At 47.2% G+C, this 27,088-nt stretch overlaps 1 protein-coding gene across 2 annotated transcripts in view; it reads left to right on the top strand.

Annotated features, from left to right (window-relative positions):
- KCNB1 (potassium voltage-gated channel subfamily B member 1) overlaps positions 1-24,438 on the top strand; it is a 95,619-nt gene extending 71,181 nt beyond the window's left edge. For both annotated transcript variants that reach the window (XM_036902021.2, XM_036902022.2), the window contains one exon: positions 16,208-24,438. In XM_036902021.2, coding sequence (XP_036757916.2) covers positions 16,208-18,217 — 2,010 coding nt within the window. In that variant the 3' untranslated portion in view covers positions 18,218-24,438. The remainder of the gene's footprint in view (positions 1-16,207) is intronic.
- Positions 24,439-27,088: the final 2,650 nt, after the last annotated feature.

Raw genomic sequence — 27,088 nt, 5'->3', positions numbered from 1 at the left:
CTGGCTCCTATGCATTCCTCAGATCTCCACTCAAACGTCACTTCAGAGAGGCCCTCCTAGGCCACTCGAGCTGAAGTAGTCACCCCTCCCCACTGTATTGTTTTTCATCCTATCACTTTATCAGAAGAGTGGGTAATAGAGAATGGGAAGGGGCTTCAGAAAGTTCTGGAAGCACAGAGACAAGAGAAAATGCAGCCAGGTGCTCTAAGGAAGCAACAGCGTGGCTTCCCTGCAGACCAGGAAAAGCAGGCCACACTAGCAGGGCATTAGAGCAGGCAAGGATTCAGTTTCCACATCCCTGATTCAGAGTAGCCTGTGGGTCCAGCTGCAGGCCGAGCATTCCCGGAAGAACCCATGACTGTTCCCCTGGCACTGTTAAATCCTTTCCCTCATCGCTGGCCACACTTCTAATGATTTATTCCTAGGCTCAAAAACCAAGATGCTTGCAGAGGCCAAGCAGGCCTCATAAACAATGTGATGGGCCACGTGTACGATTTTAAAAACACAGGCCTGGATTAGCTGGCGCTCAGCTCCAGCCCAGGGTAGCCACAAAGGAACATGGGTCCAAAGTAGTCAGAGTTTGGGATTATTTTTGAGAAGCTAGAAATCTGGATTCATAGGGAAAATAAATGTTAGCAAATAATTCACTGTGTGGACCAAAACAACCTGCCTACAGTAGGTGGAGCCCTCCAGCTGGCAGGGTAGCCTTGGTCCACACTTGTCACGGCCACTCACCCTTCACTGGGACCAAATGGCAGGTCCAGGGGTAGCCATTTTCCACCCATGATTTCATTGCTGCCTATGTGGTGGGGACTGTTCTGATCCCCATTTTACAGATGAGAAAACTGAAACACAAGATGACATACTTGCCCATGCCAGGGCTCAGCCTCTAGGCAGGACTCAATTGCTGTATAAGAAACTAAAAGGTAAACAGAGGTTCCAAACTCTGTGCTAACAACTTCTATTGGCTTTGTCTTATTTCTTCTTCCTAAACTGCCCATTTCACATAAAGGGAAACCAAGGCTCAGAGAGGTTAAGTCATGTAACAGAGGTCACCCAGCCAGCAAGAGCCAGAATTGCAACCCAACTGCAAGTCCAATAGAGTTGACAGGCGAAATCCTTACTTTCTGTCCAGTTCCAACGTGAAGGAGTTTTTGAAAAGTTCAAATGACTGTGGAATCTTTAACAGTACTAAAACCATTACATGTCCAAGCGCCTACTAAGTGTAAGTCTCTAAGAAGTGCTGGATTTCAGGTCCTTCCTTGGAAACCCTACATTGCAGCCTGGCAGCTGGTTCCCTTTATTTGCTGGTTGACATCCTGGCAGCTGGTTCCCTTTATTTGCCAACTCCTGAGCCTTGGATCCCGTTCCTTCCAGACCCTGGTGCAGTTTGGAGGATCCCAGATGGAATCCAGAAAATGACCAGCAACTTGGAGCTCAGGGAAGTTCCATGTGGTGTATCTCTTCTAGTTTGCTCTACCATTCCTTGGTCTGTGGGGGAAGGGAACTGGCATTTGTCAAAGACCAATTAGGTGCCAAGCACCCTCTTGTTATGCTTATCTCATGTGATATCCCAGTGTGATGCAGACACTTCCTGCTGTGTGATCCTGGGCAAGTCACTTCACCTCTGTGAATTTTAATTATCTTACCTTTGAAACAAAGATGAGAACTTTATTAGCAGGTCAGTTTTTATTTGCAGAGGTCAAAAATCCAACCCAAATTGGTCTCATAAAAAAGAACATTGACCAGTTCATGTTATAGGAAATCCAGGGAAATTGGTTTCAGGAACGGTAGTATCCAGGTGCTCAAATAGTGTCATGAGAAACCTGCCTTTGTCTCTTAGCATGGAGTTCCTCTGCAGTGGCTGTATTCTTGGGCAGATTTTTTTTCCAGTGAACCAAAGATGACTCTCTGGCCCCTGCAGGTTGACAGCCATGAAAACTCAGCAGCCACTGATGAAAGAGAACACCTATTTCTCACTTCCAGAAAAAGTCCCAGGATAAAACTTGATTGGCCAGTTTGAGTCATACCCACACTACTAAATTAATCACTGTGGCCAGGGTGATATATTTTCTTAACTAGTAAGCATGGGTGTCATTTTACCCCATAGGACTGGGAAATAGGGTCAACTTCATGAGAGTATACATGAAAGTATAGGTGGGTTGATTCTCAAAAGAGAAAAAAATGCTTAACAATCCAAAAACATATCCACCACAGCAATACCTACCTCCTGGGTACTCATGAGAATTAGTGAGATAATACCCTGTGCCTGGCTCTTAGTACATGCTCAGTTAACAGTTTGCCTTTGTCTTCTTCCTCCTGACTCTTGAAGCCTGCTCTGACGCCCACCCCAGAGTTAGACAGGCCTAAGTTCAATCCTAATTCTGATGTGTGACTCTGGGCAAGTTATTTAGCTGTTCCAAGAGTCAGATTGGTCCTCTGAGAAATGGAGGTGATGAGAGGACCTGCCTCCTGAGACAGTTGTGAGTAAGTGCCTTGGGACGTAACATGGAGCAGGTGCTCCGTAAGTGGTGCCTTCCACTCTTGCCAGCCTCCTCTGTCTGAGTGCACCCAACCCAGCCCAACCAGGCTGACTGTCATCCCCACTTCCAAACCTTTGCACATGCAGTTACCGCTGCCTAAATACCTCCTCCTCGCATCCCTGCCTGCTGGAATCCGTCTTAGCCCTCAAGGCCCAGCCCAAATGACTCCTTCTCTATGGAGCCTTGCCTGTCTGTGCCGTGGTTTTCCCAACTGCAAAACAGAAATTACTACCTCACAGGGTTGATACAAGAAGTAGATGAGCCTGGCTGTGTAAAGCAGTTGGCACAGTGCCTGGAGTGGTGAGTAATCAATAAATATTAGCTGTTATTAATATGTCATGATTATTAGACATTCCGCTGTTAATTCAAGCTTCTGTTTCTCCATAGTGCCTTACATAGGGTGAGTACTCAATAAACATATTGCATTTTGGGTGCTCCACATGGGGGCATGGCTTCTAAACTCTTCCATCCAACCAGCCATCCATTCATTTATCCATTCATTCATTCATTTAATGGACTGGTATTCGTTAAGTGCCACCTCCAGACCAAGGTCTGTGCCAGGCAGTGGGGACCCAGCCTTGTTAGACAGACACAGTCCCCTGCCCTCATAGCACTCACCTGGGTCTGAGTGGAGAAGCAGAAAATAAGTGAGTGAACAAATGTATAAAGAAGCTGACTGCAGATTCTGGCAAATCACCCAAGGAGGTCATGCAGTGTGGCCAGAATGAGTGACTGGGGAGGAGTGTCTTTGGAATCAGGTTGTCAGGGACAGGCTAAGGAGGGAATGTGAGGGATGAAAAGGAGCCAGCCTTGGAGAAAGCCGGAGGAGGGCATTCCAGGCAGAGAAAACAGCAAGTGCGAAGGTCCTGCAGAGGGAATGATTGAGGCAGGCTGAGGAGCCGACGGGGGCCGGTGTGGCCAGAAGGGAGTGATCGTGTGGGGAGAGCAGAGGAGAGGCGGTAGGTCAGCACAGCCACGTGAGGCAGGGCCTTGCAAAGCCCCCCAGAATCTGGACCTTATTTTGAGTGCAGCAGGAAGCCATTGGATGGCTTTGAGAAAGTGAGTGACAAGACTTAGTTTCTACCTTAAATACACTCCTAGGACAGGGGCAATAAAAGGGCTGAGCAGCACATCAGTCAGGTGCATAACTCAGTCTGGAATGTTGAAAAGGCTTCTCTGAGAAGGTGACATTCCTGCTGAGTCCTGAAAAGTGTGAAAGTAAACTGAGTTTGGAACAGGGGCAGGGAAAGGGCTCTCCAGGCACCAGGAAGCACAGATGAGAGGGCAGCAGGCTCTGTCGACTCTGTCAGCCTCCCTTTATAACACGGGGGTGAGAGGCTACTGAGGGTCCAGAGAAGGAAGGTGTTGAAGAAAAAATATTCAACAACACTTGTTAAAGATGTAAGGCAGACTTTATTCAGGGCCATGGTGACAGGTACAGGGACCCCCACAGTGAGATTTCACAGTCTGGGAGAGAGGCCACCTGGACTACAGCATGGGCAACAGGCAAGTGGGAATTTATAGCCGTGGAGCAAGACAGGGGTCAGTGGATGGAAAATCACTAAGAGGAAACACCAGAGGTAAGGGGGATTCTTGGCTGAAGATCTGAGGGACTCTTCTGGAACCTAACAATGATTGTCCTTGTTTTGCAAAGCAGGTCCTTAGTGGGGCATGAAGAAAGGAGTCAGGCAGATTGCTGCAAATAATAATAATCGTGGTGTGCTCTGTACTTTGTGTGTGTGGCTTGGAGACCCTCTAACACATCTGCCCCCATTACCTCTCACCTCATCTCTTACTTTCCCCAAAAGTCACCCTACTTCAGCCTCACTGGCCCAATGCATTCCCACCTCAGGGCCTTTGTACTTGCTATCCCCTCTGCCTGGAATGCTTTTCCCACTTAGGTCATATTCTCAGTTCCTCCTATCATTCAGGTCTCAGCTCAAATGTCACCTCCACAGAGAGGCCCTCCCTGACCACCTAAGCTAAAGTAAATCCATCATTGTCCTTTCCTTTTCCACCTATCTGCTTCATGTTTTCATAGCAATTATCACCCAAAATTATTCTGTTGACTTGTTACTGTTCTCTGTGTATCCCTTGCATCTGTGTGACAGTCAGCTCCACACAAGCTGGGGTTTTTGCCTGGTTTGTTCACTGACATATCCCTGTAGCCTAAAATAGCAGCTGGCACATCACTGAAGAGATGAATGAATGAATGAGGTTAATCTTTATAAAAACCTAACCATGTAGGTATTATTATTATTCCCTTTTTACAACATGGAAACTGAGGCTCAGAGAGGTGAAGTTCCTTGTGTAAACTTATTCAGCTGCGTAAGGGATGCACAAGGAACATTATTCAGGGGCAAGATTTGAACCCTGGCCTCACTGACTCAACCCTCCTATTTGGTCTGCCTCTGATGAACAATAATAATAGCTCATTGTAACAGCTCCCAGGGTTAGAGCTGAAGTCTTCCTCCCACTTTTAAAACAAATGAGCAGCTAACATTCACTGGGCCCTTACTGTGTGCCAGGCACCGTGTGCATTATCTCACTGAATCCTCAGTGAAGTAGGAACCATGGTGATTCCCATTGCACAGATGAGGAAGTCAAGACTCAGACTGGTTAAGTGACATGTCCAAGGCCTCACATCTGGAAAATTGGGATGCTGGGATTAAAATGCTGGGTTAGGTTCTTAACTAATACATTCCAGTGCCTCCCTCCTACTGGACCTAGTTCATTCATTCTTTCTTTTAATTCATTAATCCTGTCTCCTTCCTGTGTTTGATGAATGAATGATAAAGACAGGGTTCACTGTAAAAGAAAGTGGATAGAAGTTCATAGAATCTTCCTGATAGTTTTGACCCTTTTTTGGGTCAACTTCTTGTCATATCTGATGAGATCATCATTGATTTTAACCTTGTGTTGTCACTGTCAAGGGGCTCAAACCAGGAGAAGTATCAGTTTGGCTATTGTCCTGATGTTCACCTAGGCTTTTGTTACTAATACTACCTCCAGGCTGTTGTTCCATTGCAAGGATCTTTGTAAACTATTTGCCTTTGTCTGCAAAGACTAGTTTGGTTAAAACCAGGTAATAGAATCTGCACTCCGACTCAACCAGATGAATTAGTCAGAATGCACTAGATAACACTGCAGTAACAAACAACTACACAATCTCATGACTTTACACAACAACATTTATTTCTCAATCATGTGATTTCCACTAAGAATCCTATAATAATCCAGTACAGCTCTCTTCCAAGTGATGACTCAGGGATCCAGTAGCTCCATCATCTCCACACAAGCCCTCTGTTCTTGCTGGGGGAAAGAAAGAGTGTGGAGAACTCACACTCCTAAATTCCTCAGCCCAAGTGTGATATACATCATCTCTGTGCATAACCCATTGGCCACACCTATTAGTCATGCAGTTCTGTATAGAGGAAACAGAGGCTTCCTGTGTGCCCAGGAAGAAGAAGAGAACTGGGAAGGAGAGAGTGCTAGGAGTCTCTACCACATCAGGCGCACATACACCCCATTGCTGCAATCAAAGATGTCGGGGTTCTTTTGCCAACCTGTTGAATTAAGCTACTCCCATCTTCCTTAGAGCCCTTCTCCCACCCCCTACCACGGCTGTCTGACATAGAGCATGACCAGGATGCTAATGTTGATTCATGGACCCAAAGTCAGTAAAACCTTATTTTTTAATTAAAAAAAATTATATGTCCCAGATTTTTGTTCATTTTTATTTTATTGTGGTAGGAACACTTAACATGAGATCTACCCTCTTAACAAAACATTTAGTGTACAGTATAGTATTGCTGACTCTTGGTACAATGTTGTACAGAGGATCTCTAGAACTTACTCGGCAAATGCCAGTCATTTCTTTCTGCACCTCAGTGCATCATACTGTGCATACACTCACATTGGAGGTCATAGTCTTAACCTGTTGGAAGCATTTTATAGGTTTCAAAGCACTGTTGCATCTCCATGGAAAAGGCAGGGTGTAGATCCCAGACTTCATTGTCAGGAGACAGAATAACGGATGTCACTTCAGGATGCAGGATATGTGAGTTCTCCATACTGACCTTTCCCCTCCCCTCACTTGGCAAGAGTGAAGGCCACATATTGAGATGATAGAGCCACTGGATCCCTGAGTCACCACTTGGAAGAGAGCTGTGCTGGAGGCCCAGTAGACTCTCAGTAGATGTTGCATGAGGAAGACCAGAGATGTGAAGACACTTGCTAAGGATACCTGGCCAGAATTAGAAAGTAGGTGTCTTGCCTACCCACATAACCATTTCACCTCCGTATGAATCTCTAGTAAGACTAAAATGTTGCATGGGAAAGACCTATTGTCAAGCCACCCAAATGCCCCATTTTAAATGTATATTGGACATTAGCCAGCAAATCTTGGTGTTGTCAAGAATGCCCACTCATGGAGCCCTCATTCTGATATTAACCAGAGTGGTACCAATCCCAGCATCCAGACAACATATTTAGCCTCCTTTAGCTACCCCAGCCACCTTGGCCAACCTCTCAGAGCCTGCCTTCCCCATCCCCATCCTGTCAGACTCAGGGGGCAAGGGACAGGTTTGCAGCTCAGCAGAACTTGTGGGCACTGCCCTTGGCTACCGTTCCCTATGCTTCTTGGTTTTCATTCAATACACTGCTCTCTGCATCAGGGATGGACCCATGCCATTCATCATCGTTAAGACTGACAGGAACTCAGCTTCTCATGCCCTCGGCCAATATAGGGAATTGGCGATCACTCAGGCAGGAAGGACATTGCCCCACGTTTCTCCCCATCACTTCCTTTTTCTGCAGACACCAGAGTCAAGCCTCCCCCATCCCCACTAGAAGCATTGTCCTTAGATGGGAAGGAGGTTGTAACGTCACCAGCTCCCAGAATTCCTGTTTTGGCAAGGTTCATGGGAACTTAGTTGACCTGTTAGGAAGATGGTGCCCAACCCAGAGCATGTTGGGCGCAGTCAGGTCACCCTGGGAAGATGGTTCAAACGAGGGCATATATTAAAAATCATAACCCATAACCCAGACCCCAGGGTGCTAAAATAGAAAAGGTTTAAAAAACAAAAAGGGCTTCAGAATCTAGTAGACATGGATTTAAACCCTGCCCCTGCTGCTCCCTAATTGTCACTTTGGATATTGTCTTTCTAAGCCTCAGTTTCCCAATTATGAAATGGAAGGAGGGGGCACAGCACAACCTGGAGGTTGTTTTCAGGATGAAATGAGATCCTTAATGTGTATTGGGCACCTACTGTGTGCTCTGAGGATTCAAAGCTGAGAAAAATCAGACTCAACCCTACCCTCAAGTTTCTTTCACTCTACAGAGGTGAACATTATTGTAAAATTGCAATTTGGACAACATTATGAAGAGAAGAATATGGTACTGTGAGAGTCTGTGATGAGGAATTTGACCTGGTCAACAGGGATCAGGGATGGCTTCCCTGAGGAGGTGATCCCGGAGCTGAGATAAGGATGAGGAAGAATTAACCAGGCAGAGGGGAAGAAATGCATTCCAGGCAGGAGAAACAGCACAGGCAAAGGCCCTGTGGCAAGAAGGATCGTGAGACTATGAGGGAGCAAAGGAAAACTACTGTGTCTGAGATGAAAAGAGCAAAGGGGAGCATGGAACAAGATGAGGCCAGAGAGGTACTCAGGGTATAGACTAAGCTACTGTAACAGTGAGACCTCAAAATACAAGGGCTTAAACAAGATAGATGCTATGAGGTAGACTAGGAGTTGGCAAACTTTTTCAATAAGAGGCCAGTGTACGGCTGGAATTAGCTTCCATCTCAGATCCAAGATAGTTGTTCTAGCTTTGCCCATCACGTCTGCCTCCCAGACAGCAAGAGCAAGCGTCATTTCCGCCCACATTCCATTGGTCAGACTTAGTCACATGACTGCTTCAAACTACAAGGGAAGCTGGGAAATGTAGTCTTTGTTCTGGGTGGTCCTGTGTCCAGCTAAAACTCAATTACAATGGAAAAAGGGAAGAATGTATATTGGGGACATCTAGTGGTCTTTACCACAGTGGGCCAGAGTGGCTTTGAGGAAACCAGAAAGAGTCTGTTTGCAGTGGTTCGATGGGATGTGATAGTGGCTCAGAGCAAGGTAGTGGCTTGCAGGTGGAGAAAATACAACATCCAAAGATGTTTGTGAACCAGAATTGATGAGACGTGGCAGCAGATTGGATAGAGGGGAAAGTGTGACCTCTAGGTTCCTGGCTTATGCAATTAGATGTAGATCTTGTCTGGGAAGTTCAGATATGGTAGCAGGTCAGTAAGCGGTTGCTGTGTTCACTGTTGCATCAGTGGCTCCAGGTTTGCAGACCCAGTGCTTACAGAGACCCGACAGATGACTATAGGAGTGAAGGGGCCCACGGCAAACTGGGGAGCCCATGCCCTGACTAAAGGGGAGATCTGACCTGGCTCCAGTCAGTGGTTTGGTTCCACCGGGCATACAGGTTGCCTATTATCTGAGTTTCCAAGGGAATCCGAAATCTGGATTTTGATGTGAAGTCTTCCAATTCTGAAATTTGGGCAAATTAAGAATACATTTCTCAGCCCCAAGGCCTCTGGTTTATAATGCCTGGACACCCGAGCAGTGCCAGGGCACCTGCCTCCACCTTTATAACTGCGTTGCCCTCTCACGGGGAAGTCTGCTGTTGTCTGGCTCACTCCCAGGGCCTCTGCTTTATCCTTTGTGGTCCAAGTACAGAGTCCCTGGATTCCTTTATAACCAGGAATGCCCCTAGCAGGCTGCTGACTCCAATTTCTCACCAACCCCCCACCAGTGGCCCCATCCTGTAGGGGAGGGGAGCAAAATCATCAGCTTGCTCCCAATCCCCTTAATCAGATCTGCGCCATTGACCATTCTAATTAAAACTCCCAGCTGTAATCCCCCCGTAAAGCTGGGGGAAGCGGAAGCACCATAAAAGGAGCGAAAGGTTTGACAGTCCAGAAACCACCTGCTCCTACGTCCTTGAAAATGTCCTGGAGAGAGCCAGACAGAGACCGAGTGCCAGATCTGCCACTTACAAGTTGTGTGGCCCTGGAAAAGTCACTTAATTCTCTGAACCTCCGTTTCATTCATTTGCTTGTTCATTCATTTATCGACTATTTAAGGAGCACCTACTCTGCACCAGGAACTGGAGATGCAGCAAGACAGATCCAGCCCAGGCCCTCATGGAGCTGACAGTCTAGTCTAGTACGGGACACAAAGGAGACAGTTGCATCCCAGCAAGATCACTACTGTGGTGGGAGAGGCGCAGGGGCTGTGGGGGTCCACCCAGACCTGGCAGTCAGAGCAAGTGGCCTCTGAGCTAAGGTCTGAACCAACAGGAGGAATCAGCCAGGAAAAATGAGGGAGGAAGGGCACTTCAGGAAGAAAACGGCATGGGTGAAGATCTGGAGGTGTAAGAAATCCTGGTGGTGTGGCTGGGGAACTGTAGGTAGTTTTGCCAGGATTCAGTATGGAATATGCAGTGGGAAATGCAGGCAGTTGTCTGGAGAGAGAGAAGAAAGGTGGTCCTAATATAAAATACAGATATCTTTATCATGCCTCATCAGGCCGTCCTGCCTTTCAACATTATCTCCTCCCTCTCCCCGCCACTCACTCAGCCTCACCCACACTGAGCTTCTTTCTTTTGCTTAATATGTCAGTCTTATTCCCACCTTGGTGGGAATAACCTTTGCACGTGCTGTGCCTTCTGCCTGGAATGCTCAGATCTTCAAATGACACACTCCTCATCCTCAAGTCTCAGCAAGAAGGGTGCCTCCTGAGAGAGGCCTGCCCTGACCACTCAGTCTCATGTGGACACCCCCAGTGCTTCTCTCCTGGTTTGTTTTTCTCAGTAGCATGTAGCACATAATACTATCTGACATTGTCTTGCTCCTTTATTGGTTTATGGTTTTTTTGGTCTGCCCCTCCCAACCAGCGACTTGAAGCCAGGGAAACTGTCTTTCTAATCCATGATGCATCCCCAGCAACTAGGATAGCACTTAATAAGTGCTCAATAAACATGCCAACTAGATGCAAAGGAATTGGAACTTTATCTGAGAACATGGGGAGCCATTGCAGGATTTAAGTAGGGCTGTGCCTTTCTGCTTTCTGTCTCTATTGATTTGCCTTATCTGGATATTTCATATAAATGGAATCATGCAGTATGTGGCCTTTTGTGTCTGGCTTCTTTCACTTGGCATAATGTCTTCAAGGTTCATCCATGTTGGAACCTATGTCAGTACTTTATTCCCTTTGATAGATGAATAATATTCTACTGCATGGATATACCACAGTTCATCCAATCATCAGCTGATGGACATTTGAATTGCTTCCACCTTTTGGCTGTTATGAATAATGCTGCTGTGAATGTGCATGTATAGGAAAAGCAGTTTCCAAGACCTAGACACTAGTACAGCTCTCGGCTTGCCAGCACTTCTCTGTCGCTGCAAAGACCTGACCCTCAGTGGGCTGTGTGACTGTGAACAAGTTCCTCCCTTTCTCTGCTTGAGTCTCCTCATCTTTCCAGACAGGAGCCTAGGCGGCGTTCTGCATGGACACTCTGTGCCTTGTCTGCATTCCTGGAAGAGCAGGGGAGTGCGCGGAGGAAACAATCTGTTTATCGTTGGAGCCAAAGGGGGGCTCCCCTGTGATGAACCACCAGTGCCCACAGTTAGGAAGAGGATGGCTCCGGCACCCCTGCCACCCACCCTGGGGTCTGCCACCTGCTGATGTCTCTCCCAGTGGACCAAAACCTCCTCCCCCATTTAGACAGGGAGGCCCCCGGATCCAGTACTTTCTCCCAGGAAGGGGGTTTGGGGACAAGCCCCTGGTCCTGGCTCCTGCCTCTGCTCTCCGGGTTCCTGGAGTCCTGCCCAAACGCAGCTGGGCTCACATCCCAAGAAAACAAGGCTGGCAATGCAGGGGCCTGGTCAGGGGTTTGAGCTGGGGCTGGGAGGCCATACCTGGGGCCCATCCCAGAGACCAGATCAACACTAATCATTTGGGCTTGAGGATGATTATAGGATGTCTGCTGCCTTAGCCAGGCACTGGGGTCTACAGGCCTACCAGAAACACCCAGTCCAGGCACTGCGGGTGAGGGTGATGCTAAATGACCTGAATAATAACTTAATAACATGATATATATTAAGTGACTGTTATATGGTAAGTGCTCAATTACTTTCATCTCCATTTTAGATAGAAGAAATGGAAGCTCAGAGAAGGGAAGTGACTTGCCCAAGGCCGCAAAGCCAAGGAATCAAAGCACCAGGACTCAAACCCAGATCCAAAACCAGCTTATAAATAAGTATAAGCCTGTGGAGTAATAAAAGCAGTAAAAGCTTATCTAAGGGACTTATGAATTCATTGAATTCTCATTGCAGCCTTGCAGTGACCTCCCCCATTTTACAGATGAGGAAACTGAGGCACAGAAGGTTTGACTCATGTTCAGAAATTCCCCAGCCAGGAAGTGTGCCCCTGACTCTAAGGGCTTCAGTGGGTCTGGAAGAGAAAAGCATCTTGAGGGCAGGGCCAGGAGGGCTGGATCTGAGGAGACCCTCCTGCAGCTGAGCACACATGCTATTTGATGTGCGCAGGGGAAGGAGGCCCCGGGCCTAATTCCCCCAACACAATCCTGAGCAGCAGGTGTCCCCTACCACCACCAGGATCCAGTGAGGCCTCTGCCCCTCTTTTCTTCTTTCCCAGGCATCCTCGGGCTGAGGGGAGTGGAGGGAAGGGCACATTCTCAGGTACAAAGAGGGCGTCCGCCTTAGAATAACAGGCCCTAAGGACGGTACATAATATGCTGGGTGCATAATTCATGTGTCTGTCAGCAGATCATCAATTATATGGGCCTTCTCTGGAGTTCTCTAGGGGTTAGAAACTGGAGCAGGCTTCTCCAGCCGGCCTCTTGGGGAAGTGGGACCTCCCAGCTCTTAAAGGAACAGACTCCCCAGGAATCCCCTCCTTTCCCAGCAAGTTCCCTCCTGCAGGGAGTCAGAGGCTGGAGCAACAACCTGCAGTGGTCACCCCAGGACCCTGGCTGGCTGCCCCATAAGGTCATACCCTGTAGATGCCTCGCCCTGTGCTAACAGCTGTATGTGCATAATCTCCTTTCCCACACCCTACCATTCATGAGGGGCAGACTCTTGGTATATCCCAGGGCTTCTCAACCTTGGTACTATTGACATTTTGGATCACATCATTCTTCTCTTCTCATGGGACCATCCTGAGCACTGTGCGATGTTTAGCAGCCTCCGTCCATGGCCTCCGCCCTAACTGCTAGAAGCACCCTTCCGCAAGTTGTGACAACCAAAAATTTCTGCAGAATTTGCCCGATATTCCTGGGGATCAAAATCATCCCCAGTTTAGAACCACTGGAATATCCCCATTTTAGACATAAAGAGGAAAGGAAAGTTTCAGTGGCTAAGGCCACCCCGATAAATGGTGGAGGCGGGAGGGGGACCGCAGCTCCACACGCCAAACCTCAACTCTGGAGTTCCCGGCGGATGCAGCCAAGATGCTTTATTCCCATAGACACATCTTTAGTTTAATGACTAGTCAACACATATATCCCTAGCGCACAAAATCAACGGTTTTGCAAATACTATTTCTTAGAACAAGGCTAAAATAAAACAAAGAAGGTAAGTAGTATTTGATGGTTCTTTTACTATTAAGGAAAGAGAGCAGCCCAAGGAGCAGAAGAACATGTACCGCATGACGTCAAAAACAAGCAAAATGAAACTGTGTTTAGGGATGCATACATTTGTATTAAAAACTATACAGAAGAGAAAAGGAATGAGAAAATATTCTGATGGTCCGTGGAGTAGGGAAGGACACACAGGAAATGTCCATGTTATTGTTGACACGCTCTGTTTCTTAACATGGGTGGTGGGTTCACAGATGTTCATTTGATTATGGTTTGTAAATGTATATAAATTAGATCTACTTTTGTATGTATATCAGATATTTCATTTTATATAGCAATTTCATCAGGATTTTACTTCTTCCGTGAGTGTAGATCAAATTAAAGCTCAAAAGCTTTTTTTGAAAGGGGATACATCAGACATGACTATAGAAAAAAAATCAAGGAGTTGGTGGAACTGAGGTTGGGGAAATATTGCCTAGGGCAGTACTCCCTTCATCGACTGAGCTGGCCAAGAAAGCTCCCTTGCTGCCGGTGCCATCCCCAGTGCCTAGCTAAGTGCTTCACACATAGTAGGTGATCATTAAATAGCAGCCACATTGAGGACTGAGTTCTGGTCCTGGCCCTTACACTTGTAGGTCTGTGAGCTTCAGCAGCGACCGGCAAGCACTTCAGGAGTCCCTGCCCCACGCTAGGAACTGGGAACGCAGGAATAAATCTCAGAACCCATCCCTGTTCCCACAAAGCTCACAGATTCTGGACTCATTCACCTTTAATGGGATGTGTGTAAGAAGTACCCCCAAAGTATGGCAAAATGATGAGAGGAACCCAGAAGATAGAGTGTCTAGCCCCTCCAGGGATGACCTTTACAGGGAGGGTCCATGTGGTCTGGGTTTTAAAAGATGGATAAGGGTTCACCAGGTAGAGAAGAAGAGGCACAGATATGCAGAGCTGACCAACAGTGACATATTCCTGGCGAAGTGTGATGTTTGGGAACCTGTGAGGGGAGAGGGGTCGGAGTCAAAATGTAGAGGGACTTGACAACCATGCGTCCTGGAGAATCATTGCAAGGGACAGAGACCTCACACTCACCCAGGCAGCAAGAGCATTTACTTACAAGACAGGGCAGGCGGTCTCAGGCCAGAGCAGGAAGCAAACACGAGCCAGGCCACTCGGAGGCTGGGAGGTCTGGGCTGAGAGCATGGTGCCTGCTGAAGTGCTTCCCCATGACAGTAGCTGGCACGTACTGGCCCCTCACTGCGCTGCTGGAAGCTGCCCTCCGCGCTCTGGGTGTGTTGACACAGTTAGTCTTCACAGCAGCTCTCGGAGGTAGAGAGCATTACTGCCGTCCCATTTTGCAGTTGAAGAATCTAGGGCTTTGAGAGGTCAAATAACTGCCTCAAGGTAAGGGAGTGGCAGAGCTGGGGTTTAAACCCAAAGCAGCCTGATACAGAGCCCAAGCTCCAAACTGCTGCCCTCTGCACCCTCTTTCAAGCCTCCTGTATCCTCACTGATGCTTCTCTCTGCCTCTTTCCTTCATTCTCTAGCTTCTATTTCAGAAGAGAAAGAGTTCAGCTTTTTCTGATTTTTTTTAGGGCTTCTCTGTCCTCCTACAACTTGGGGGACACAGCTTAGGGCTTGGGTCATCATAAAGCTGGGTCCAGCCTAAATTCTACTTGACCGTTTAATTCAGGGGCTCACCATCCCACAACCCACTCACCCCTGGATCCCTGAGTTCAAGTTTTCCAGTGTGTTGACTGAGCCCAGCCTATATATTCTGTCCGTCTTGAGCCAGTCAGCGGCAACTAGGATCAAATGGTACAAGCGTGGTGACCAGACCAGCTCTTCGGCAGGGGCAGGGACAGGGACAGCAGAAGGGGAAGAGGAAGTCTCTGAGGAGAGGACAGATGTGCCAGGGGTGGGGTGGGGGCCTGACAGAAAAGTTTGGGCTTTTCGGGTTTGTCTTGAAAAGTCCCAGGAATTAATTAAGGGGAATGATTGGATTGGATTTGTATTTTTGAAAAAAGACACTTGGTGCAGTTTATTACATCTGCTTGCATTTCTGCATAAGCTATAGACTGGCCTAGGATCCCTTAATTTCAGCAAACATCCAGCAAGGTCTTTCTTTGGGCCAAATCTACTTCTTGATCCAGGGACTCAAAGGTAGCTAAGCCACAATCCTTAGACTCAAAGAGTACAGTCCCAATGAGGAATTAGTAATGTGGGAGCAGGATATCTATGCCTCCCTGGAAATGTGCCTATTAAATGGTCCATAGCTTTCATTTGATTTCTAACATAGCCTTAAGAGCTCGTGGCACTGGGGTCAGACAGACCCGAGTTAAAATCCTGGCTCTGTCACCTGGTAGCCTAAGTCTTCTCACTTGTTTGTTGGAAGTACCATACTTAATGGGATTGTTGCAAGAATAAAACATGGTATTGAATGGAAAGTGCTAAGCACAGTGTCTACCATACGTGGAGCATTCAATAAAGGATAACTATTGTTATTATCATTAGTATCATGGCATGAAAGCAGTTCTCCACCCCGTAATAGTTATGAGCCACTGGTCTAGATCATAAGACAACAAACTATGGCTCACAGGTCAAAGTCAGTCCACTGCCTATTTTTGTAAATAAAGTTTTATTGAAACACAGATATACCTATTCATTCATGTACTTTCTAAGGTGGCTTTCATGCTACAACTGCAGAGTTGATTAGTTGCAACAGAGAATGCACAGGCTTCAAAGCCTAAAATATTTACTAGTTGGCTCTGTATAGAAAGTTTTCCGACCCCAGGGCTAGAATGATTCGCTTTAAAGCATTGCAATCCTCTGGGCCTTAGGTTCCACATCTGTGCCATAAATGAATTTGAATAAATGATCTTTTTAGCTCAACTATCCAGTCATTAAGTGACTGGTGAGGTGTGAAAACGCTCTTAAAGACCCAGGGTATTAGGATGATCATCCCCTTGGTGGTTGATAACTAAACCCCACTCTCTTCTCCTCACAGATCCTTGCCATAATTTCCATCATGTTCATCGTTCTTTCTACTATTGCCCTGTCACTCAACACGCTGCCTGAGCTGCAGAGCCTTGATGAGTTTGGCCAGACCACAGACAACCCACAGCTGGCCCACGTGGAGGCTGTGTGCATTGCATGGTTCACAATGGAGTACCTGCTGCGGTTCCTCTCCTCACCCAAGAAGTGGAAGTTCTTCAAGGGCCCACTCAATGCCATTGACTTGTTGGCCATCTTGCCATACTATGTCACCATCTTCCTCACCGAATCCAATAAGAGCGTGCTGCAGTTCCAGAATGTCCGCCGTGTGGTCCAGATCTTCCGCATCATGCGTATTCTCCGCATCCTTAAGCTTGCACGCCACTCTACTGGCCTCCAGTCTTTGGGTTTCACACTGAGGAGGAGCTACAACGAGCTGGGCTTGCTCATCCTCTTCCTCGCCATGGGTATCATGATCTTCTCGAGCCTTGTCTTCTTTGCGGAGAAGGATGAGGATGACACCAAGTTCAAAAGCATCCCAGCCTCTTTCTGGTGGGCCACAATCACCATGACAACCGTTGGGTATGGAGATATCTACCCCAAGACTCTCCTGGGGAAAATTGTTGGGGGGCTCTGCTGCATCGCAGGAGTCCTGGTGATTGCTCTTCCCATCCCCATCATCGTTAATAACTTCTCTGAGTTCTACAAGGAGCAGAAGAGGCAGGAGAAAGCAATCAAGCGGAGGGAGGCTCTGGAGAGAGCCAAGAGGAATGGCAGCATTGTTTCTATGAACATGAAGGATGCTTTTGCCAGGAGCATTGAGATGATGGACATTGCAGTTGAGAAAAATGGAGAAAATATGGGTAAGAAGGACAAAGTTCAAGATAATCATTTGTCTCCCAACAAATGGAAATGGACAAAAAGGACACTTTCTGAAACCAGCTCAAGTAAGTCCTTTGAAACCAAGGAGCAGGGATCCCCTGAGAAGGCCAGAGCATCTTCTAGTCCTCAGCACCTGAACGTCCAGCAGTTGGAAGACATGTACAATAAGATGGCCAAGACTCAATCTCAACCCATCCTCAATACCAAGGAGTCAATAACACAGAGCGAACCAAAGGAAGAACTTGAAATGGACAGTATCCCCAGCCCTGTAGCCCCGCTGCCTACTCGTACAGAAGGGGTCATCGACATGCGAAGCATGTCAAGCATTGATAGCTTCATTAGCTGTGCCACAGACTTCCCTGAAGCTACCAGATTCTCCCACAGCCCTTTGGCATCACTCCCTAGCAAGCCTGGGGTCAGCATGGCCCCAGAGATAGGGTGGCGGGGAGCTCTCAGTGCCAGTGGTGGTAGGTTTGTGGAGGCCAACCCCACCCCTGATGCCAGCCATCACTCTACATTTTTCATTGAGAGCCCCAAGAGCTCCATGAAGACCAACAACCCCTTGAAGCTCCGAGCACTTAAAGTCAATTTCATGGAGGGCGACCCCAGTCCACTAGTCCCCATCCCGGGGATGTACCATGACCCGCTTAGGAACCGGGGGGGTGCTGCAGCCGCAGTTGCTGGACTGGAGTGTGCCACACTCTTGGACAGGCCTGTGCTGAGTCCAGAGTCCTCCATCTACACCACGGCAAGTGCTAGGACACCCCCCCAGTCACCCGAGAAACATACAGCAATAGCATTCAACTTTGAAGCAGGCATCCACCAGTACATTGACGCAGACACAGATGATGAGGGGCAGGTGCTCTACAGTGTGGACTCCAGCCCTCCCAAGAGCCTCCATGTAAGCACCAGTCCCAAGTTTAGCATTGGGACAAGATCAGAGAAGAACCACTTTGAAAGCTCCCCCTTACCCACCTCCCCTAAGTTCTTAAGGCAGAACTGTATTTACTCTACAGAAGCATTGACTGGAAGAGGCCCCAGTAGTCAAGAAAAGTGCAGACTTGAGAACCACATCTCCCCTGACGTCCGCATGTTGCCGGGGGGAGGAGCCCATGGAAGCACACGGGATCAGAGCATCTGAACCACCCCATGCAGAGGAGTCACTTGTGGCAAGGTCCAAAGAGGAGTGCCGTTCAGCTTACCTGCCACAGGGCTTTCTTGCACCAACTCTGGAACAGAATGGCTCTACAAAGCCCTCAGAAAGAAGGGACTCCAGAGAAGACTCCCTAAGACCCTGAGAGCCATGACAGGACCACCAGAACGAAGTTGGCCAAGCCATAAGATATGACGTCTCCCTGGAACAACTCCACCACCCTCTTTGGGAGATGACGTGAGCAGAACTCACAGCCACCACTACCACATTCTAGACATAATCAAGCCACCTACTCCCTGTTCTTCTCTGGTGGCTCTCCATTGTAGCCTCTGAGGCCAACATCTCCATCCCTCCTGGCTTCAGCTGGAGAAAAATGCTGCAACAAGTGGCTGGATTGACCAATTTGGTTTTGGATGTTGCCTGGCCACCTCTAGGAACCCCTGTCCATACCTCCTGGATGGATCCCACTGTTAGAAGGCTACAGGAAATGCTTGTGTCATGGGGAAATCTCTGCGCCATAAGCCACAATCCCAGGGTAAAAACCCTTACTCAACTGTCTTCATTGACTTCAGTATTCTGTAGTACCTGAGCTTTTATTTTGTGGTATCATCAGGGTGAGTTGCACCACTTGTACTCAATTCTAATTGCCCCCTGGCAATATGGGAAGGGTTCAGAAGGCGGGCACTTGGCCAATAATATGAACTCTGAGCATTGCTTTAGGGTTATAGAAGGAAAACGCTTTCTGTACATCACCATGTAGTCTCAAAAGATATGCAAGTGTCAAATATGCAAAAGGAATAGCTTATTCAAAGAGACTGTGTTACCGAAGAACAGAATAAAATCTGATTTTTTTTTACCTACGAAAACGAAATGAAAAAAAATCCTCAGTTGAAATGCCCAGTTCAGACTTCTGAATACTTCCTGCTGTGGCAGGGAAAGCACCTACTATAATAGAAATTCTTTTTTGTTGCCTATGGTATTCAAGGTTTTTTAAAAAGCTAAAATTAAAAAGCACTTTATGTTTTTTCAAAAATAGGTTCTACCAGGGACAGTGTCAACATCTTGCACTTTAAAACAAGCACGATTTCCCATGGGCCGCTCTTTGGAACTACAGTCGGGCTGTGGCCACATGCCTGTGTCTGGCCACGGTGGTTGATACTGTGCTGGTACTGCAGTCTGCCATGTCAAGTCTGTGCGCTCCTTCCCAGCCCCTCTGAATCTTCCCCTTACCCCTTGCAAGGAAGGGTTCTCAGCCCTTGAGTGGGGCCTGTCGTAAAGTCCACATTTATAGGAAACATGCACATCTCAGAGGAATGCGGTAGACAGTTGGGTGTCGGGTGTTTTACTCTGTTCTCTTTCTTGCCAACCAGCTGTTGGTGTGTTTTCAGTGTCACTGTCTGTACTAAAAGCTCAGCTCTCCTTCCTGCAGCCATCAATGCAGCCAGTACAGACAAAAGCAATAAGTATTTTTGTGCATTGTGAGTGGTTCTGGTGTATTTCTTACTGTTGGTCTTCCTGTCCTAGTTTGATGACCTGCCTTTGGCCTCCTTGATTTTAGTTCAACAGTGTGGTGTTGGCCATTCCTCAGTTCCGTATCCTTGGGTTGAGCCACTGGTTAGCATGATGCCATGCTGTTGGCCCATCTTTCAGTAATGACATGGTATTGATCTGCCTATCTTTGGTATGATGGGCTGACATAGTTCTCTAAGTACAATGTTGATGGATGATGTCCCACGTACAGTAGCGTAGATCTGCCAGTCCTCAATATGGTAATAGGCAAATATGTCTTCCTGATGGAACATGGTGTGATTCACCTGTCCTTCATACAATACGTTAACTGGTCTGCCTGTTGGTACAGTGGCACCATCCACCTGTCACTAAGCAAATACCACGGAGTTGTTTTGTCTGCCGTCTGTACAGCGGCATGAAGTTGGGCCACCTGTCACAGATATGATGACATGGGGTCATTCCACCGCTCTTGAAATTGCGTGTTCTTTGCTGAATATGCACCCCATTCATAGTGCTTCTCAGCATCTCCGAGGACTGTGGACCCTTTGAAGAGGGTACAGTACAGTCCTGTTCTTTGCTGCGTTAACAAAGAAAATGAGTGCTGAAGTATCTTGACACCTCTGAGGTATCTTCAGAGTCCTCTCGCAGCGAATGCAGAGGGACTGAAGGGACAGGGGGAGCGTGAGGTCATGCTGCTGGTGGCCACCAGAGAGAGGAAGCAGCAGAGCTCCTAGGGCACTTGGCCGAGTGCGCCGTGCGGACCAGGCGCCCGTGAGCGATGGCCGCGGACAGTCTTCCCGGGCCGTCTCAAGTGTCTCTTCTTTGTTTTCATCGCCATTTATGTCCACCATCAGCACAAATGTGAAAATTCAGGGAAAACAAATGCTTTTTGATAAAAGTAAATTGTTGTGATTTCCGATTCAGATATTTTTAGAGCTGATGCTATCTGTAAAAACTAATAATAATAATAATATAGTCTATTTTACATATCAGGAAAGTGAACGTGTTTAAATATAGCCATATTTAGTGAGAAGGAACTTACCACCCCTTCTTCAAATCAAGGCATTTCATTTGTTGGTTGAAGCAGATGAGAAGTGTACAGATTGGAAATGATTTCATTCTTTCTTTTTTCTAAACTAATAACCAATTGGTGCAACTCTCCTTGTAACCAAAGGCCCTTTCTGCCTTGTGTGGTCATGCAGGACCTGGCCCTTCCTCTCTCGTGTAATTTGTCTGACTAACTTAAAGTAGCATTTTATTGAGTCACTTTTGAAGGACGAATTCAGAAGTATCATAAGAACCTACCTTTTCGGGCTGAATAGCCAGAGTCCTATAGAGTTCTTATAGAAACAGAATAATTGAAACTCAGCATATACTATGCTTAGAAAGTATTGCATTTTCTTTGTTTGTTTTTCTTTTACTTGTGTATGTATTGTGGGAAAATTTTACCCTGTGCCCGATTCAAAGTAAGAGCATTGTTAGTTTGGGCCCCCACCTGCCAAAAAGGGACATACCCAGGTTGTTAATATGTGTACCCCTTCCTGCACCTGGGTCGTGCACTGGGATATCTGCCTGAGGGGCTCCACTGAGGAGCCAGCCTTGATCGATGGGTCTGGATGGAGGAAAGGAAACAATGGTTGAGAGGTAAATAACTGCTTGGTGGTCTGAACCAACTAAAGTAGGGAAAAAACAATCAACCCAAAGAAACACAGCTAGGGACCGGAGGTGGACGAACCTGGTCCCTTTGCTGAATTCAGAAACATCAAGAACTCAGAACTTGAGTTCCAACTTTCACTGTTGGGAAAGAGGGCTAGAGACCAGGTAGCTGTGTGTCCCCATCATATGGGGGGAGAGTCTGCGACCAGCAGAGACAGGTGGGCAAGCTCTGGAGTAGTCAGCTTATTCACCTTTTTATCTTTGGGTAAAGAAATAAATACAGGACTTGGGTGCAGTAGATTTCTCAGTGCCTTCTCGAGGAATTCTATCTTAAGCACACTTAATGGGGAAAGAAAAACAAGAGAACCTTTGTTCCCATGCAGCCCCTCTGTTTAAAAGCACTGGGAATCAAGGAGGAAGGAGATGGGGCAGAGCAGAATCCTGAGGAGGCCATTTCCTTTCGGCACACCCGGCTTGCCCCCTAAAAACTGCTGGTGATACAAACCTCTTCAAACTGATTCCCAGTCTGTCCGCCACCACGTCTTAGTAACTCTAGCCTCATCCCAGCCCATTCTCCTAGTAAGATCCACGTTTCTAAGGAGAAAAAAACAAAATAGTATTCTCTTCTGCAAAACTGTAATGTATTGTTGATGTTTGTAACTATTGTGTATTTCTGTCTTGCTCCAAGTCATGGCTGGAAGGTCTAGTCCAAGGACAAGAGGAAACTTAAAATTCACCACGGACAAGGGTCATTAGAGCCAGCTCTCTCTTTCTCTCTCATTTCCTTATTTCTCTGCCAACTAGTCTCAAGTAACATGACCCCAGGCTTCAACATTGTCAAGAAACTTTGAATCAAATAAGAGCTTAGCCAAACGCCTCTAGGACATGATACTTTGGGGAATGACTTTTCCTGGGGCTGCAAAGTTAGCAGGAGGAAGAAGACTTCTCCCCTGAGTGGCCCAGCAGGGCATAGAGAGCCTCCAGCCCTGAGCTGAAGTTTCCTCACCTCTCACTGCTTATATGACAGCATCCAAACGCTTTCACTCAGCCAAGGCGAACCAAACCTGCCCTGGCTATACCCAGAAAAAAGAGTTACCTCTGCATTTTCTGCTGCCATTTTTCTGGCTCTAGATGTATCTGATGCATAACTATATCTATAGGATGTCTACATATCTCAGAGTCACCTACTTTTCTCTTCAAATAAAAAGCATGTGTGTGTATATATGTGTGTGTGTGTGTGTGTGTACACAGACACACATACACATATATATACGTATTTTTAGCAAATTTAAAAGAGGGCCATTAAGTCTAATTCCTTCTTTTGTAATATAGAATAACATCTTAGGTAGGAGTTTTATTGTTGGTCATTATCATAGCTGATATCTTCTGGTCTTTTTCATTTCTTCCCATTGCCCCTTAGGCTTTTTTTCTTTTCTCTTTTGATTCTGACTTTCTGGGGTTGGGGAAAGAGACTTTGGGATCTGACTTCTTTGTGCAGGCAGAGGCTGTTACTTGCTGCATTCTGTCCGTGTGCTTCTCCTATCCAGTGTCCTTGAGAATCCAGGAATGGATGCATGAGTGAGACCAGGGGAAGCAGGGCTACAGATGGCCCTCAAAATCAGGACAGAATGTGGGCTGGTTCAGCTCATTGCCCACAGATCTGATGGGACTGTTTTCTCATCCCCAGCGATCTTGGAACCAAAAATCTCATGCAAGGAAACTTCCCACTGACATTTATGAGGTCCAGAACACACTTACGCCCCTTTTGGTTGGCCTGTTGCCATGTCTAGTGCCCCACTACCTGTAACATGCACTGGAACTGAAGGATGGACCATCCTCAGGTTCCTGAGAACATGCTAGGCCTCACATCTCATCAACTTTATCAGTACCTCATTTTGGTCCATTTCCACAACCTCACCAAAAAGCAGTGGCCATGCAAGCTTGCAGCCAAACCCTGTGAAGACCTGTCCCCAGGATCTGTCATCTCATCCCCCCTTCCTCTTCCAGCTGCTGGGCCCCACAGAGCCAGAGATTCATGGCAAGGGTGGGCAGTGGTATTTTTCCAACTTCCACCCATTCAGGTGCCAAGGAGTTTCTGGACTGTCATAATTCATTCTACCAGGCAGTTTCCAGCCTCAGGTAAGCAAAAGACAGCTCACAAAGCGTGATCTTCAGCAGAAGTGATTGTCCACCCATCAGTTCATGCAGGAAGATAAAGAAAGGCCACATGATCTCCAGTTTATATTTATGTGGGTTTTCATATCCCACCTGCCTCATTGTCAGCTTCAGGACTCCCACCTCTGCCCAGATCAGACATCTAAGCCAAATAAGGACTCCCAGATGGCAGTGAACCACAGCCATTGAATAAACCCTAAGAGGAAACCAATCTAAGTACAAATGGGTGATTCTGGACCATGACCCCCATCAGAGTTTTCCCACCCCCAAAATTCCTGGTAATCTGGTTTGAACTAGAACCAAATAAAACAGACAAGATTTTTCTAAAATTTTGCACAAGAACAAAACAAAAATTGTTTCCCAGTGGTTCGCTAGGCTAGATGCCCAGAAGAGTGGACACTCTTGCCCCTGGCTGTTTTCATCTAGAAACAGTTTGTATAGTTAGTTTCCATCCACTGCCTCAATATTGTCTTGACCTGTAATTTCTCCTGAGCATCCCCAAATGCCAACGTGAAGAAATTAATTTGGAATTCAGGGGTCCCTCATCTTCCCCTCCCTGCAAAGATCTTGAGATCTAAAGGCTGCCCAGGATGGGATGGAATAAGGCAGTTCACCTGAGGAGGAAGCCGTCTGCCTGCAGGGTGGCTGCGTGCAAGTCTCTGAACTTCCTCTGGCAGGAGAGAACAAGGAAATTTCAACTCAAATTAAGGAAGTGCTTCTAATAAGTGGAGCTGCCTAACCATGGAACTCGATGCCAGGCTGGGTAATGAGCACCCCACAGGTGTTCAAGAGAAGGAAGATGATGTACAAAATGGATGTTGTAGAGAGACCCTAGCATTTCAGAGTAACTCGATCAGGGAAATCTGCCCCCTCCGTGTGTGTGTGTGTGTGTGTGTGTGTCACAGGCTCAAGCCACAAGGCAAAGGCAGGGAGCACAGTTAGCAGGAATCAAATTCTAGGATTTAGCATTTCTGAAGGTGTGCAGGGAAGGGAGTGGAAGTGGGCTAGCCTCTCTGCTCCCCATCTTTGACAATTTTGGTGACCTTGTCTGTCACCCATCCAACCCATCCCCAGTGCCCCAACAGGAACCACTCCGGGTAGAATGAGGTCCATGCTACCCTCCCCCAAAGCAGCCAGGGAGCAGTCCGATCTCTGAGTGGCCATCTCACCGTGCTTCAGCCCTTCTGCCCAGATTCTGTGCCCTCATGGGCCTGAGGCTTTCTGTACCAGAGATGCCATCATCTTTTACGCACTAGCCAACTGCCTGATGAGTGAACTGCCCGTGCAGTAGCTAATGACAGCATTCCAAAAGGGCTTTTTTTTCTGGCAAATCAAGAAATCCCATTCAAGACCTTTAAAAGTCCTCACTCAATGAAGTAAGTCCAGAAGGGCCAAAGAGAGAAGCAGCTATGGTCCAGTTTTACAGCAAAACAAGGCTTTGACTGCCTCCAGGCAGAATGCCCAGTCCCCACATCTGTAACCCTTTCCCAAATGGATCTGGATACTGCATTCTCCAAGGAAAGCATCTGACAAAAGATGTTTTAAAGTCCCCCAACTGTATATATTGGGTTTGGAGAAGGTGGGGCTTTATCCTCAAGATGACCTCAAGTCAACGCAGTTTCAGGTTTTATCATGAGGTGATAAAGCAGGATGATAGGTTTGGGTGGATACACTGAGCAGCTGCCTTCTTCCAAAACCAAAATGAAACAAATACCCAGTATCCAGAGGCTTTGGAAACTTTGAGGCTCTACCAGTAATAGCTCAAGTTAGTGGCTGCAATGACATAACAATTCTGGAAAATGAAGAAAACTCCCAATTCTGTCTCATTAGGATGCTCTCAAAGGCCACACGTGGTTCATTCCACATTTCTTGCCTCCCTGAGCTAATCTGAGTTTGGAAAACGAGGGAAGCACAAGAGAAGATGCCCAGGAGATTCAGACATCCCCCTGGCTTGGCTCACAGTGAAGTCCCAAGCCTGGTCTTCACTAGAGTCTGGGGCTCTCTTAGATGAGCTTGACATCTAAGCTCAGTGTGGCCCCTTTGCCCTCCTGGCTTCAGTCCAAGGTCAAGGGCTGGGAACATCATTTTCTGCACCAGGAACTCAGGGTTATCCCCCAAGTATGCCCTTGGTACATAGTGGTCACCCAACTGTTGTTTCTTTGAATGAGTGAATGTGTGAATGAGCTCAGAGTGAATGAATGGAGGAGTGACTGGAGGAGCCATTAGCTCTTACCTGGCTTGAGGGATTGCTAACTGGGAAGGAAGGAGAAAGGTGGGGGCCCTCCCACTGAAGCCTGTAAGCTCTACCAATACTATCTGGCCTTTGACTTAATGACAGGCCAAGATTATGTCCAAATTTGACACTTGTCTGCCCTAAGATCTAGAGCCTTCTCAGGGTGACACTTCCAGGGCCCTGTGGCGGAGCCTGAGCCTCCTTCCTACTCTCCTAAGCTGCATCATCAGCCTTATGTTGAGTTGAGCTCACAGACATGGTCTAAAGCCAAGGGGCCAAAGCAGGGGTTTCCTCTGGTCTGGGACTTGCTAGAGTAGCATCGTAGGAGCTGACATCTGGAAACTGCATCGTATTCCTGAGCCATGTGAGTTCAGCTGGAAAGACCACAACTTGTCCTCCAGCTTTCAGAGCCGATGGGTCTTCCTTTCCCCTGAGCCCCAGTGTCCCCCGCAGTAGCATGCCCCCTGATGATCCCATTAGAAGACTCTCTATCTCTTCCAGGAACTGTGATGTGAGGTTGAGGCTTTTCTGCCAGCAAAGCCATTCCAATCGCCCCACACATGATGGGGGCCAAGCCAATCACATTAGCCATAAATGACCAATGTCCTTAGCTGCTCTTTTCTTGGGGCTGCATTCCTGGGTCCTGTTCATCTCTGGTCAGCTGATGTCTCCAGTCCGTCTAAAAAAATGAAAATGAGCATTGCATACACACACACACACACAAACACACACACAAGGAAACAAAACAAGAAACCCAGTGTCTTTTTATGCATGTGATGCAATGAAATTGTGACCTCCAGCTGCTCTCCTGTCCTGTAAAATATGTCCACATGTTTAAGAATTTCTAAGCAAATGGTCTCTTACTGAAGTATGCAGAGTTCAATAAAAAGGTATGGAGAAAACAAGCTGGATAGACTTTTGTTTCATTTTCTGGAGGGCACCAGGGACAGGGATGTGAAGATCTGTAAGGAAGGCTGAATCTGTGGACCCGGATGGGGAAGCGCTGGCTCTTACATCTGAACGAGAGAAGGTATGAAATGTAATTGGCTTGTTTCCCCAGTTTGCAAGCAGTGGTAACCACCCCCCATGCTATGTTCATGGGCCAAATCTCTGCTTCTGTTGTTTGGCTCTTGTGTCACCCTCACCCGGATATTCTTTGTCTTCCTGCCTTTCTCTCATCAAAATGTCTCAGGGCACCTACAGAAGCTCCACACACAACCCTCCCGTCCATTCCTGTCTCTGTGTATTGTTCTCCATAACACCTACCCACCTTCTGACACACTATA

This window comes from Manis pentadactyla, chromosome 5, assembly GCF_030020395.1.
Source record: "Manis pentadactyla isolate mManPen7 chromosome 5, mManPen7.hap1, whole genome shotgun sequence".
NCBI lineage: Eukaryota > Metazoa > Chordata > Mammalia > Pholidota > Manidae > Manis > Manis pentadactyla.
This window is presented reverse-complemented; position numbering and strand designations above follow the sequence as displayed.